Here is a 14,754-nt window from a genome sequence, read left to right as displayed (position 1 = left end):
ATGAAGGCAAATCTTCTAAACCGTAACATTTGCGTTCTAGTTTTTTAACCAGGTTCTGGTACTGGGAAAGTCTTCAGTAAGTGACTTATCAGAACATGTGTTTGACTTGATACAAGAGCTTTTTGCCATAGATCCTCACTTACTGCTGTCAGTCATGCCACAACTTGAATTCAAACTGAAGGTAGGTTACAATGTAGCTTGAGACAAGTAATACAATTTACATGGATATTAAAGAATGAGATGCTGTGGGTTCAATGTGCTCTGCTAGAGTGATAGAAATCTTATATTTTTCAGTTTTGTTTATTTTTACATTTATTATTAAAAATAAGGGCACTGAAGCATTGTGCACAATTGTGTAGTTTCTGTGCTGCAAATGTTATGTGCACAACATATATAATCATTGTAATCATAAATCCATATGATCTAATGTAAAAGTTGTACATGCTTAATCTTTTTGGTTTCATTTGAAATTTATAAAGTAATTGGGCTGTGGTTGGCTTTACTCATGGAATGCAAGAGTGTCAGCTTCGATACCGATTTACAGAATTTATTTCACAAAAAGAATGTTTTAATAATAGAGGAATTATTTCCAAATATTTTGTTGGATTTGTAATCAGCTAGTAAGTCAGCTGACTGTTTTTCAGTCTTTTGAAATAGTTCATTTATTCTGGTTGTGTTTTTTTGGTGCTGTTTTAATTAAAAATGTATGACTCATAAGATTGTAAGTGGACAGGGAAATAATTACGTAAAAGTGTGTGTGTGTTTGTACACATAGGGTATGGTGACAATAAACAAAAGCAATAAAGAAATACAAATAATAAATAAATCAAATTACATCCTTTTAGTGCCCATCTATATAGAAAATCTTGATTAGTGTTGTTTCCACATGCACAGAAGACTTTGTTTTAAAACAAAAATAAGATCATTTACTGTTGAAATTGCTAGATATACATTATTCAAACTACTGTGTGTAGGTTTTTTTTTTTGTTTTGTTTTGTTTTTTTTATTCCTGAAAGGATTTTCAAAGCACAGCCATCAGTGGTTATAATACATTAAATTAATAGGTATGTATGTTTTTCATCATATTCATCTAATTAATTAGGGAGACTGGAGATTATCAGAAATTATTTCAAAATGACTTTTTAATCTGATTTATAAAAGCAGGAGGAAAAGGAAGCCAGAAATTATTATTAAGGTATCACAGGTAACAAATTACAGTTTCTTTTTCATTATTTGATTTTTAGAGCAATGATGGAGAAGAACGTTTGGCTGTTGTTCGACTTCTGGCTAAACTCTTTGGCTCTAAAGATTCTGATCTGGCTACACAAAATCGTCCTCTTTGGCAGTGCTTTCTTGGGCGGTAAGAGAAATATGGATAGAGTTCTGAATTCACATTCTTTTTGTGATGAATTTTCCTAAAAATATTGTATTTTTATTTGTGGTTGTAGTGTTTTGTTTGGTTGGTTGGTTGTTTTTTTTTTTAACCAACCTTTGAAGCAGAGAATTACATACAGTTAAAATTTAGAATAAAATGTATTTTAACCTGAATGCTGCTATGTTGCTGTCAGTTAGAGGAGTATAGATTAGATAGATAGCTACAGTAAGTACATAGCAGAAATTACACAATATGAAATTCCACATAATGCTGTCATACTTACTGTTCAACTATATCGGCAACTGTACCTCCTTTTATTCGGCATTTACCTTTTGAATGAAGCAATATTTCCTTTTAAGTAAACATAGAAATTCAACATTAAAATAATGAATGTTTTCAAATGGTACATGTTATACGGGTATATATGTTTTTTGTAATTTTATATATAAACGTGTGTGTGTGTGTATATATATATATAGTGATGACTGATGGTCAACCTGATAGATGTGGAGATTTATGGCAATGGATGATGACCCTTGGGTCAGCATTTCATCTGTTTGTAGCATATTTTTTCTTTAATTGTAGTCCTAATTTAAATAATAACAAACTTTTGTTTGAGGTACATTATGGAAACAAATTCAAAATATTTCTAATGTATTATTTTGCCATGTGAAAGTGTTCTAATAATTAATGAAACGTACTTTCAACACATGTTACTACATAGAGAATAATCTTGATTTGCAAGGCTAATTAAAAATTAACATTCATCATCTCCTATCTCTCTAGGTTCAATGATATCCATGTCCCTGTGAGATTAGAGAGTGTGAAATTCGCCAGTCATTGTTTAATGAACCATCCAGACTTAGCAAAAGACCTCACTGGTGAGATGCTAATACTGGTGTTTAAAATAATTTAAGATATGAGCAGGGAAAAACATAATTATTTCTGTACATAGCAGTATAGTTCCAAAATGTATCAAGCCCAATGCATGATACTGAATGGAAGAACGAACTAATTTGTAATTGCTTTCTGATGAAGACAAGAGCACAAGAGGGAGCACACTTGCACATGGAATGTGCAACTTTGTGTGGGCTTCATAAGAGTGAGTCTTTAAGAAGCTACCCGTTGCAGCTTGAATTTTAAAGTATTTTCAGATTCCAGAGAAAGCTTTGGCACATCAAAGCGCAAGTATTTGTAACACGTACTGAATTATTTTCAAAAGTAAGTGGAAGAGAGTACTGGGGAACACACTGAGTTTAGAAGAAGCCATTGTGCTGGTCTAAAATATGAATTTCTTCCTTTAGTTCACCATCATTCTAACTATGAGGAGAATTTCAGGCTTAACTTGAAAATACCTTCTTTTTTGATGAGATAACCTTCAGCAACTGTCAATATTTTTAAATTATTTACCTTTGTCTTTGCGAATGAGTTGCTTTTTTTTTCTCCTTCCCAACTTTATTTAGTTTCAATATATTCTAGTCAGTTTTATTTAACATCATTGCCTGTTGCAAATGAGGTTATTGTAAAAGCTATTCACTTTTATATATGAATATCAAAAGATTATATATATATATATTAATGTAATGTAGAAAATGGTAAAATAGATGTTTCTTATAGGCAGTTCCATGTTTAATAGATACTAAAATTGTGATATATGACAGAATATGCAAAATTAACTTCTGATTATTAATAGTAATAAATTAGAATTCATGATATCTAAATAAAAAAGCCAAACCTTTCATTGTTTCTTTTCATAACAGAGTATTTGAAAGTTAGATCCCATGACCCAGAGGAAGCTATTCGACACGATGTTATTGTTACCATTATTACTGCGGGCAAGAGAGATCTTTCTTTAGTTAATGACCAGCTGCTTGGCTTTGTAAGGGAAAGAACACTAGATAAACGGGTAAGTGTTAATATTTTATTTTCAGGAATGTCTGCCTTTAATATCATTTTTTTTTGTTTTTATTTTTATCAAAGCTCCAGAAATAGAAAATCTTGGAGTTACCTATTAACTAGAATGCTGTGGGGAAAATTTTCTTACCAGAGCATATTAATGAAGAGAGCTAATTGTGGAGACACCAATGAAGTGTAGGCAAGCAAGTACACTCATTGTGTTGAGTAATACAGTCATCCTGTAAGAGCAGAGGAGTAGCCACGTGGGTTTAGGCCAAAGGTCCCTATAGCCGAAAATAATTCTCACAGTGGTCAGTTTTTGGCTTAGAGCAATTTGTCAACTTCTTAAATCTCCTTGATCATATTCATCATAGCTTGCAAGGGAACTTTCTCCTATGAATTTATTGAGTTCTTTCTTGAACCTGTTTGTACATGATAGGTGTCCATGGCACCTGCACCAATTAGTTCAAGTGTAATGTATGTAATTGTTCCTTTTTGGCAGACAGTGTCCCTTCTCTAAACCACATCATTCTAGATAGTACCTTTATTTGTTTTTAAATATTTTTCTATTTTTTATGTTTGCCTTTTAGATGAGAATTTCACTGTAATGGATTTGGAGAAAAGGGATTTGTCGTCTTTGCACAAATTCTGATTTTGAATATATTATTTTCATTATTATAAAGCAAATCTTCAATTAGTTGTACCTGGCACTTAACATTAGTCATTTTTCAGGAGTGATTAAGAGAAATCACTTCCTTCTTTTTCAGCCATCAAAAAAATATCCCCCAAAAAAGTAACTTTTGAGATCTTAGAATTCTTAGTCCAACCACCACTACCCACCAGGACTTTACCTATTCAGGCTGGGATGATTGTTAGTGTCTTCTACATAGTGTCTCTGTTTTCCTTTACCATCCTTCACTTAGTGACAGGCAGTCAATTTTACAATCGTAATAGTTATTTCTACAGAGCTAGGAATATTCAATTTGCACAGCCTTAAACCCAGTGTGGTATTTTTTTTTTAATGTTACTGATATGTTTGTCTTGGTGATCTTGTCTTGGAGATTTCACACCCGGTATAAGTTTGATGATACTGCATTTCAAGAGGTTAGGTTCAGGTACCTAACTTCAATTCTAGATTGTGTTTTTTTCATAAAAATCTTGTGTGAGAGCTTTAGTGAAACTGCATCCTGAGGAAAAATAAAAGTTGAAAATTAACTAAAAATAACTACAGATGCAGAGCGATTTGAAGTAGACCATAACAGTATGCTATTTCTTTGTAAGTAGAAATGTATTATACAGTGAATATCAAGCACTTGTAAACTTTCTGCGTATAATTTTTTAAAAGATTTATTTCCTTCAGTTTGGGAGAGGGGCATTGATACATCCTTGCGAGTCTTCAACCTTTTTTCCATGGGATTTTTTTCAGTTCCAGACATAATGCATTATACCTATTTTAATTATTCCTTTGCTTTTAAGAACTTGATCCTCTGCTGACTGCATTTACGTCTTTTAATTGGGTTACTTTTTGACAAATCACTGCAAACCTGTATGTGATGATTCATAAATTTGACTTCATCTCATTTTCAGTTGTCTGTCAAATGATTACAGATATTACAGTAAGAACAGTATTCATCAAACAGGCTGAAGTAAAATGCTGATTGTTTAAACGCACTTCAGTGCGCATTTCAGTGGTGCCTTTGTAAAACACTGAAATTTAGAACACTTTAAAATTAAAGCATACTAACTGTTATATCATGTGTGCAATCTGTTTTTTCTCCTGACTATATTCTAATTGCTAATTGTCACACTATTAATAGAGGTAGCCTAATACCTTTTTTTTTTTTTGGGGGGGGGGGGGGGTAAAAATTTTTGACTTAAAGACACTACTTAATTTACTTAATTTTTGATAAAGTGGCCTTAGGTAACTCGATCTCTAAGGGCATTTGCACAATGATTACAGCCACAAAAATAAAATAAAATAACAACAAAACAACGACTAACACATGTTTTTCAAATCAATTTTTATTGGTCCAGTTGAAAAAGTTTCCCTGGAAACTGACACTTTCAAAAAAAATGGAATCCAGTCTTTGGTAAGAATTGTCCTGAGGAATTTTCCCTTTTCCATTAGAGCACCATCTCTGGTGTCTTTCTAGTGCCTTCACTTTTTGGAATAGTTAGTTTTAGGAGACTTTAAAAAATAAAATAATTCCCTTTATTCTGGTATAACCTCGAGAATCTAAGAATTAGAGGAGAGTTTCTGAAAGCTGACTTATGTTCCCATTTCCCCAAACAGTCTTTGTGGTCTAGAGACTTAGTCCATTAATGTGAACAGACTTTCACATCATCAGCTTGGAGAAGCTGTGGAATGAGAAGCCATAGGAATTATTCATGGGAATTATTCCATTATTCTAGTTCTCTTTAAGACTTTCTGCGTGAATTAGTTCTGACTCCTTGTTTGCCATATGTACTAATACTGCAGCTTTTATCAGATGAAGGAGGAATATTTGAGACTTTTTTTATTCTTAAATCTCTTGAAGACACAGATTCCAACAGTAAAGGGGTTATCTTGAACTTTAACAGTTCTGTAACTCAGCCCTGCAGTCTTCAGTGAAGGAGTGCAGTTGTGCTAGTGAACCAAGGAAGCTAAGATCGTCAAAATCCTTATGTTAATTAAATCAGGGTAGTACTTCTGTGAGTTGTTACCTTTGAAAGTGATCGTTACTTTCCCCTTTTTTTATTTGCCTTCATCTTTCACCCTACTCACTGTTGCTTCAACTTTCAGTAGCACCTTATTCTTTTTTCCTGTGTTTCCTATTGGGTGACTGCTTCCATGATGTTTCAAAGTATTTTCTGAGCAGCCTGTCCCGCTACCTCATGTGTTCTGTCCAAAGCTGCCTTGCTGTCTTCTCCAACCTCTGCTCTCTGCAGCAGTTTCAGGGATCGGGAATCTACTGACAATCCAAACTTCCCTTCTTATAATCCCTCGTTAAGTACTCTGCTTTTGTTTTAGGCTTAAATTTTATAGAATCATTTCTTGTAATCCTTCTCCTTTGTGTCCTGACGACAGCTTTGCCATCCTTGCTGTCTTATATAGAAGATCTAATGAAGCAATAGTATTGTGTTGGATGGTTATACCTGAATGCAGAATGAGAATACTTACCTGAAAGTGTTTCTCTTTCACGCCTTGATTTCACTTTAAAATGTGCTATAGATGTGCAACAAGCATAAACAAGTCCCTGCAGAGAAGTTGAACAATAACCTCTGTTGATATCTAAAACTTTTCATTTTCATAAAAACATCTCACGCACTATACTGTCAAAGTCAATGCAATCTTTTGTGTTTTTTTAATATTTAAGAAATACATACGGAGAGGCAGGTTTTTTTCCTCCATCATCTTGTTGATAAAACTTGATCATCTCACGCAAAGCAGGCTGTCGTGCTGACGTAAAGCTATATCATCTTCAGGATTTTTCTTTTCTTTGCCTTTCTAGAAAAGGAAATCACTCAGAGATATTAAGAAATTAAATGTGCAATATCTCACTGTGCTGTTAGAGCAAGTGTTTGGTTTAACAAGATTGAAGAAGTTGTGCACAATTGAATAACAGTGTCTACGTCTATGCTTATCAGGGTGAAATAGTTTGAACATTACTAGTCTTCGGAATTCAAGACCAAAGGTGTCATCTAGCTGTGTTCTGAAGTGAATTCTCCCTTGCAGTCTGCAATTCATGCATTTCTTTTGAATGGTGAGGGAAGTAAGTTCCTTCTGAGGCTTCCTATGTAAACCATTCAATGGGAGACACTATTCTTTCTCTAAATTAATCCTCCATCTGTTCTGGTATGATTTCTTCCGCAAGGCAGTGTGAGAGGGCTTTTGGGCCATGTCTGTTAAAGTGTTTAATAACAGGAGATTTCCTGTTTACATGACTGGATAAAGTAGTGACCACCAAAAATAAGGATGAGAACCTAGGAACACCATCTGTGGAAGCTACAGTTAGGCGTTTTATTGCTGCTTTAAAAAAAAAAAAAAAAAAGGGAAAAAAAGAAACAAACCTCCCTTTGACATCCCTGGAGTCTTCCAGTGATTACTTCAAGGCTTTGGCAAAGATGGCCTCTCCCACTGTTGTGGAAAGTGGCCTCAGAGTTCAAGCCCTGACAAGTTTAGCTATGCCTAAGGTCTAAATCTTCTATTCCTGGACAAGTGTGCCAATTGTAAGGCTGTTGTGTGATTAAAAGCTGCCACAACTGATCAGTGCCCATTTCTGAATAGATAAGTCTTCCAAATTCTGGTTTAAGGCAGCACTTAACTCAGGGCATGCACATACAGTTAAGCTGTACTTAGCTTTTTTTTTTTTTTTAGTAGACTGACAATTAAAATTTCTTTGCTCATCACAGTGAAACACTGTCTTACTCTGTACTTTGCAGAGAGGAAACACCTTATGTATGCTTTACAAATTCTCACTTAGAGGCTCTAAAATGCATTTTTCAGCTTCTGCAGTGACTAAATGTAAGAGATCAGAATGTGGCTGCTTTGTCTTTCATGCTTCTATGTATTTACTGCATTTCGTATATGTTTGATATTTATTTACCAAAACCATTTTCCCATCTCCTTTGCTTCCCCCTCAAGTGGCGAGTAAGAAAAGAAGCTATGATGGGTCTTGCCCAGCTATACAAGAAGTACTGTCTTCACGCCGAGGCTGGAAAAGATGCTGCAGAGAAAGTGAGCTGGATAAAGGATAAACTTTTGCACATATATTATCAAAATAGCATTGATGACAAGTGAGTCAACCTAAGCCTTCCTAATTTTAATTGTATAGTGATAAAAGATACTCTGAAAATGAAAATATGTGCTTTTCCTGAGAAAGCTGTTGTAGTACATTCTGTATTTGTGGTTTTAAGTATGATATATTTAAATAATTATTAAGACGTGCTAAGATCTTTGAGATAGTGGCATTATCTGTTCATATATTTATTCTATATGCTGATGGAAGCATAACTGTGATGATAGTAAATTGTCATTAATCTCTGCATAGAAAAAAGGTCAAATTTTGCTTTTACTATGCCCCGTTCCTGTTTGCCTTTTACTTCCCAGAGGCTAGCATGTTGAAATCATCAATTTGTGAGCACTGCACATATATGTACCACAGCAACATCTCCTTTTGCTACATTACATGGAAATTGACCCTTTCGTTAGAACAAAAGCTGAAGAAATGTCAAGGATGCTTCCACCATTGTCTTAATTTTCACTGTTTTGTCATTCGGTCCCTTTAATTTTTGAAATATTTTGGCTTAGCGGAAAGTATTTTGGCTTGGGTTTTGGAAGATAGTTTTCAGCTCTCACTGTTAATTCTTTGTCTGTCACTAGAAAAGCCAAACTATGAGATCACACAAAGATGGAATTTCAGCCTAGATGTTTAATGCAGCAGACCTGGAAAACAGACATTTCTTTATAATGTTTCTTAGCATCAAATGAGCCAACAGCCTCCTTTGGTTTCCAGTTATTGTAGTTAATTCTTACAGATGGCGTCACAAAAGACTGGTGAAGGATCTCACTTCTGTTCATCTTGCTGTTCATAAGTGGGTCAGAGTTACGTATTTGATTCACTGCCTTCTTTAAAAAAAAAAAAAAAAAAGGAAGAAAAAAGATGCAGTTGCAAGATACTACACATAAAAAATATGCTGAAAGTCTGCTGAGACAGAAGTGTTAAATAGTGGGGGGAAATGAGGAAATCCCCACATAGTTCGTACAGAGCTACAAAGCTAATTCTGCTTTCGCATATGCATCAAATATGCTTTAATTTGCCTGGAGAGATTCACGTTTTTTCTAGTATGTTCGTGTCTCGTACAGCACACAGGCTTCATAGCGAGCCAGGAATGAATCAAAGTTCTGCAGTGAATGTGGCAGATCTGTTCAGTATTCCTGTTCACTGGAAATGCAGAATACCGTAAAGGGACCAAGACAAGGAATTTCAAGGAAGGGCTGTGTCATCAAAGCAGAGTTTCTTTCTCTAATGTGGTTTCTTCTAAAAGTCTTGTTGAGCCATTTAAGCCAGCCTTTTCATGAGCAGGTGCTGATTGTAAGCTATTTGCTGAAAGATTGGTGGTTTGATTCTCATCATTCCTCTAGTTCTGTTTGATAGCCTGAATTTTAATCCAAATTCTGCTGTTTTTTAAGTTGACAGTGAATTTCTTGTTCAGTTGCATTGGGTTGATGTGCTCAGAATGGAGAAGTAAATGTATTTCAATGTTATCATCATTCAAAATTAGAAAGTTAGTACTTTAAGCACTGGAAGAGCCATAGAAATGCCATTATCTTTAAGATACAGTCAATCCAGTTCTTTAAACACACATGCATAAGTCAAAATTAGCAACCTCTGTTCTGTTTTCTTTCCATAATGAGGGAGGAGGATAAAACATAACGGTGAACAGCTGTCTGAGCCTCGGAGTATTTTCCATTGTGCACATGGAATAACACTAGTTCTTTGAGAAGATAATAGCACAGCATCGTACAGTATTCGGGCATGAAGTGGAGTGGAACAAATTTTCTCCAGACATCCTTAACTCTGTCACTTCCTCCTGGTTTTGATGTTACTCAACTATTGATGAGTTTGTGTATTCGGGACTGAGAACTTGAAGCCATAAAGGCAGTTTATCACCTGTGTGCTCTGAGATTCCGTGTTCTACAATAAATGCATAGGGAATGGCTCAAAATAACCACATTACACACTGGCCTGTTGATTATGTTAGCCAATGACTTTCCTCACGGGAGAAAAGTCTGTGTTGCAGAGGTGTTACCTACTAGTAAATACGTACCCTAAGTGACATGGGCCAGGGAAGTCATAATACAGTTACACTGTTTGTATTGACAGCTTTTTTGGAAAATGGATCTGTGGAGACATGGGCTACAGCAGTGTTCAGAAATTAGTCAAGTAAATAGCTGTGATGCCTCCAATCTCCTGAGATCTGAAGATCCTGTCCCCCAAGTAATGTAGGCATTGGAGTCATGAGTAGTAAAAATGTACGCCCAAAGGGAAAAAGCCAAGTTTTCTTTAATATTAATGGGATGCCTTGAGGTAACTATCCATATTCATGGTCATCCTTTCATTCCTCTGCCTCAGCATCATGTCCCTTGGAATTTTCTTTGAGTAGAAATAAGATGTGTGTGACCTGTGCTGACTTCTTTGCTCTTTTGTACAAGACCCTCCTAGGGTGCCTTTAGGAATCATAGTAAACAAAGTCTGTAAATTCAAGCACACAAAATATTTGTCCATAAATACGAAATTGTGTAGCTGGATATTGTGTACAGCTCTCATTGCTATGGATTAAATTAATATCTGAATGTTTTTTTATTGGAGGGGAAGATTATTAGATGTTCTGTACATTTATACAGTAGCTCATTTTTTTTTATTTTATTTAAAACCTGTATGTATTCTTGTATTTGATTTGTTGTTTTTTTTTAGAAGATATAATTGGAGAATGTTTTTGCTTGTTTGTTTTGCCCTCAGTTAGTTTCCCCTTTGCTCCTTTTGCTGTATACATTTTGGTATTCCTTTGTCTCCACCTTTTTTAATGCTGATGGTTTCTGTGTTAGAATGAATGTTTCAACTGTTCTTTTGTTAAATAACACAATTTTATCTTACCCTTCCTCTCTAGGATATTTCAGATTTTTTACTTTTACTCCTTTTTAAGATATATTCTTGTATTCTTTCTCCTTTATTTGAGATTTTTGCTGTCTGTATCCATTTCTTCTTATGTATGAGTTTGAACACAGGTAGATTCTCAAAACTTAGAGAAAAAGGAGGATTTAGATGGTGACAAATAAAGCAATTACACCCTCTTAAAGGTGAAAATGAATGGAAAAGCTCTCAAGAAGCAGTGCTTGCTAATCTCTATTAATGGTGGAAGGGATCTTAACAGATAAGAAAAAGACCAATACTTTATTTCTTCGCTGTTTGGAAAAAAGTAGTTTCAGTGACTTCTGATATTTCTTGTTCTTGCAGCTTGCCTAAAAGATATTACCACTTTTTGACCCAAAGAGGTTTTTCTCTCTTCTTTCCCTGCAGATTACTAGTAGAGAAAATCTTTGCTCAGTATCTTGTTCCACACAATTTGGAAACAGAAGAGCGAATGAAGTGCTTGTACTATTTGTATGCTAGCTTGGATCCAAATGCTGTCAAGTGAGTATAGTTGGTATTCAGCAAATACTTGCTCTTTTTCAGTCTTTTCTAACATAACTGTTGTTTGCTTATATTATCAGGATTTAAATAACATAAGAAATTGATGTTTAGCACTATTTGCAATTATTATTTCAAAACATTCCCTTTAGATATCTAAATGTTTATATACAAATTATACAAGGCCTTTAGACAAGATACCTTGATATTTGAGAATAGTGGTTTTAGGATTTTGTCTATTTGTTCTCAGCCAATGAGAACAGTGTGCAGTTACAAGACATACTGTGGTTGTCCTGCATATATGAAACTGATAAAAGTAACTCAATAAAAAGGAAAAATGATGTTATCCAAGAAGAGAATAGTTCTACCTTGTTTGGAATGGTTATTTTTAAGATGTAGTAGGTTTGAGATGTTGCATTTGTTAAATAAATAAATAATCTTGTTTACTAATGTGTCCAGCATGTTCTTGCAATAAACAAATTGGTAAGCTTTCTTTTCTATGTTTTTTATTTTTGCAGAGCGCTGAATGAGATGTGGAAGTGCCAGAACATGTTAAGGAGTCACGTACGCGAATTACTAGACTTGCATAAGCAGCCCACAGTACGGTTTTGAAAATATTAATACTTTATCCAATAGATTTGTTTGACTAATTTATAGGTTTTTAATATTGTTTTAATTGTTCAGTTGACTGTTGATTTCCACATGTAGACAAAGTTCTGTTCTCATTAAGTAAAGTTGCTTTGTTAATGTTTGCAGGTAATGCAAGTAGTGCTTGACCTCCTTAAGTTTATCACGATATTTTATTACCAGTCAATAACTTTGGAAAAAGTTAAGAAATTTTTCCAAGACTTCTTCCCATTTTTGACAGACCTTTTTTGATTTTTTTGCTTTATAAACTACTTTGAGATTTTCCAAATGGAATATGTTTTAACATAAGTTTTGGTGTATTTATATTGGAATGTTACCTGTAAGTGTATCAGCAAATTAGCGTAAGCTGTTAATAGGAGTTCATGGTTGGTCTGGGGATTTAGTGTGGGGAGTTGGCCTATTGAGTGTTTGCTTGTTTGTTTTTGCTTATTTTTTTAGGTCTTTTCCAACAGTACAGACAATTGATTTGTCAAGGTTTAGTGAATTTTTGCATTTCTTTGGTATTGCAAGAAAATTTTTCCCCTTTTTGCTGTGTAGCAGCTTTTAAGACAGTGTTTATTCTTAAAAACCTAAAACCCAGATTATAGAGTAGAACAAACTGCTGGAGAAGAACTGACAGATAAGCTTAAAGCTTTATTTTATAATAATAAAGCTTTTAGACTTTATTTTTTGAAGGAGATAATGCTGACTTTGTTTGTTTATTTGTATTTGCTGTCCTCCCCAGTCAGAAGCAAACAGTGCTGCCATGTTTGGAAAGCTGATGACCATAGCAAGTAAGTGTTAATAAGTTCAGTAAGCTGCTGTTACAGTGTTCCTGGAAACTGTATTTTTGTGAATGTTGGCATACTGAAGTGGCAAACTTATTTAATGTTAAATTCTGTTTAATCATACAGAAAACCTACCAGATCCTGGAAAAGCACAAGATTTTGTGAAGAAATTCAATCAGGTTCTAGGTGATGATGAAAAACTTCGATCCCAGCTCGAACTGTTAATTAGCCCTACGTGTTCGTGTAAACAGGCAGATGTCTGTGTGGTAAGGAAATGGAAAAGCAAACTTTATATTTTTGCATTAAAACAGTTATTTAAGATTAATAGTCTGTTTTGGTATCTTAATGTGATTTTTTTAATGTATTTCCTATTTTCATGACATTTATATATAAGGAAGAAATTCTTTAGTCTGAAGGTGGTGAGGCACTGGCACAGGTTGCCCAGAGAAGCTGTAGATGTCCCACCCCTGGAGGTGTTCAAGGCCAGTTTGGATGGGGTTTAAGAGCAACCTGGTCTCATGGGAGGTGTCCCTGCCCATGCCTGAGGGGTTGGAATTAGGTGATCTTTAAGGTCCCTTCCACCCAAACCATTCTATGATTCTATGAAATACCTTTTTGATTAACAGCAGAGATTACTGATAATATAACTTATGATTATCATCTTGCTTTCTATGAAAATGTTTGTTTCATTTCCGTATGGGGTTATGAGGATCAAATATAAACTTGAAATAAAAAATGAAATTAGTTTTTAAAGAGTCTTTTTATAGTAAAGTTCTTAAACTATCCCCTGACCCTGTTTAAACTTACATAAGAACCATCAAGACACATATTATATATAAAATACCAGCATATATATATATATATATAATATATATATATAAAATAAGTACCAACAAGACAAATGCTATATCATTATATAATAATGTCTGCTTACTGTTCATTTATTTTTCTTCTTGCATTATTTTGAGATCAGTCTTTATTTTTCTCTCATATATTTAACTGTGCTATGAAAATACACGCATTAATATTAAATAAAACCACTCCAGAGATTTACAATGTCAACAATCACATTTTTTTTTTTACACCCCCCACATTTTGGTCCTAAAATAAAGCAAGCAATTTGCTTGACTGAAATCACAAAACGTAGGTTTCCCGGTGTTTGTCTAATGGCTCTATAATTGTCCAGGGAAGAAATCAGAATGGCCTTCAGAATTACGTTCCTAACCACTGGTGTACGGAATACATCTCCTTCTAAACTAGCGAGTTTTGCACTTTGGGAGCACAGTGGTGCAATTTTAGAAGGAAGGATTCTGCCCTCTTTCTGAAGATACAATAGCGTGATGGTTAGGACTATGTCATAGTCAGTGTAGGGTCTACAATTTCTAACCCTTCAGGAGAAGAAAAGTTGAGAAATCCTTTCTTTGAGACATTTGAGACTTCTGTTCAAAACAAAAATATCATATCCACCACCTTCTGCTGGGTTTGCAGCTGAATTTAATGTTCTTTACACTTGAAGCATTCAGAAAGGGAAAGGGAGATTTTGATTCCAAGACATTCATGGGCAAGAATGTGGGGTCTGAACATCGACTATAGCCCAAATAGCACATAGTGCTTTTGCACATCTGCAGTAGTGTGGCTTTTACTGCAATTGTTGTTGCTTATGAAATCTGAAGCATGCAGGAGGGTTATATACAGATTTACAGATTACTCTTGTCTACATAGATATTTAAATTCTGTGTTGCACGCTAGCTCTCCATTGGTTCTTTTTTGAATCTGTCTCTCATTAGAAGCCTACACACGTCTTAGTTTTAACAATGTTGTATGCCTGCTTTTGTGGGGATAACAGCAGTCCCCCTTAAAATACATTTCATTGATTATATACACAATTTCTGTAGTT

The 14,754-nt window shown here is 34.6% G+C and overlaps 1 protein-coding gene across 3 annotated transcripts in view; it reads left to right on the top strand.

Annotated features, from left to right (window-relative positions):
• Window positions 1–14,754, top strand: part of PDS5A (PDS5 cohesin associated factor A) — a 78,579-nt gene that overhangs the window by 38,876 nt on the left and 24,949 nt on the right. For all 3 annotated transcript variants that reach the window (XM_068680144.1, XM_068680146.1, XM_068680145.1), the window contains exons 8-16: window positions 41–181; window positions 1,245–1,360; window positions 2,162–2,256; window positions 3,136–3,281; window positions 7,896–8,047; window positions 11,332–11,445; window positions 11,961–12,042; window positions 12,815–12,863; window positions 12,984–13,123. In XM_068680144.1, coding sequence (XP_068536245.1) covers window positions 41–181; window positions 1,245–1,360; window positions 2,162–2,256; window positions 3,136–3,281; window positions 7,896–8,047; window positions 11,332–11,445; window positions 11,961–12,042; window positions 12,815–12,863; window positions 12,984–13,123 — 1,035 coding nt within the window. The remainder of the gene's footprint in view (window positions 1–40; window positions 182–1,244; window positions 1,361–2,161; window positions 2,257–3,135; window positions 3,282–7,895; window positions 8,048–11,331; window positions 11,446–11,960; window positions 12,043–12,814; window positions 12,864–12,983; window positions 13,124–14,754) is intronic.

Source organism: Anas acuta, chromosome 4, assembly GCF_963932015.1.
Source record: "Anas acuta chromosome 4, bAnaAcu1.1, whole genome shotgun sequence".
NCBI classification, from domain to species: Eukaryota; Metazoa; Chordata; class Aves; order Anseriformes; family Anatidae; genus Anas; species Anas acuta.
This window is presented reverse-complemented; position numbering and strand designations above follow the sequence as displayed.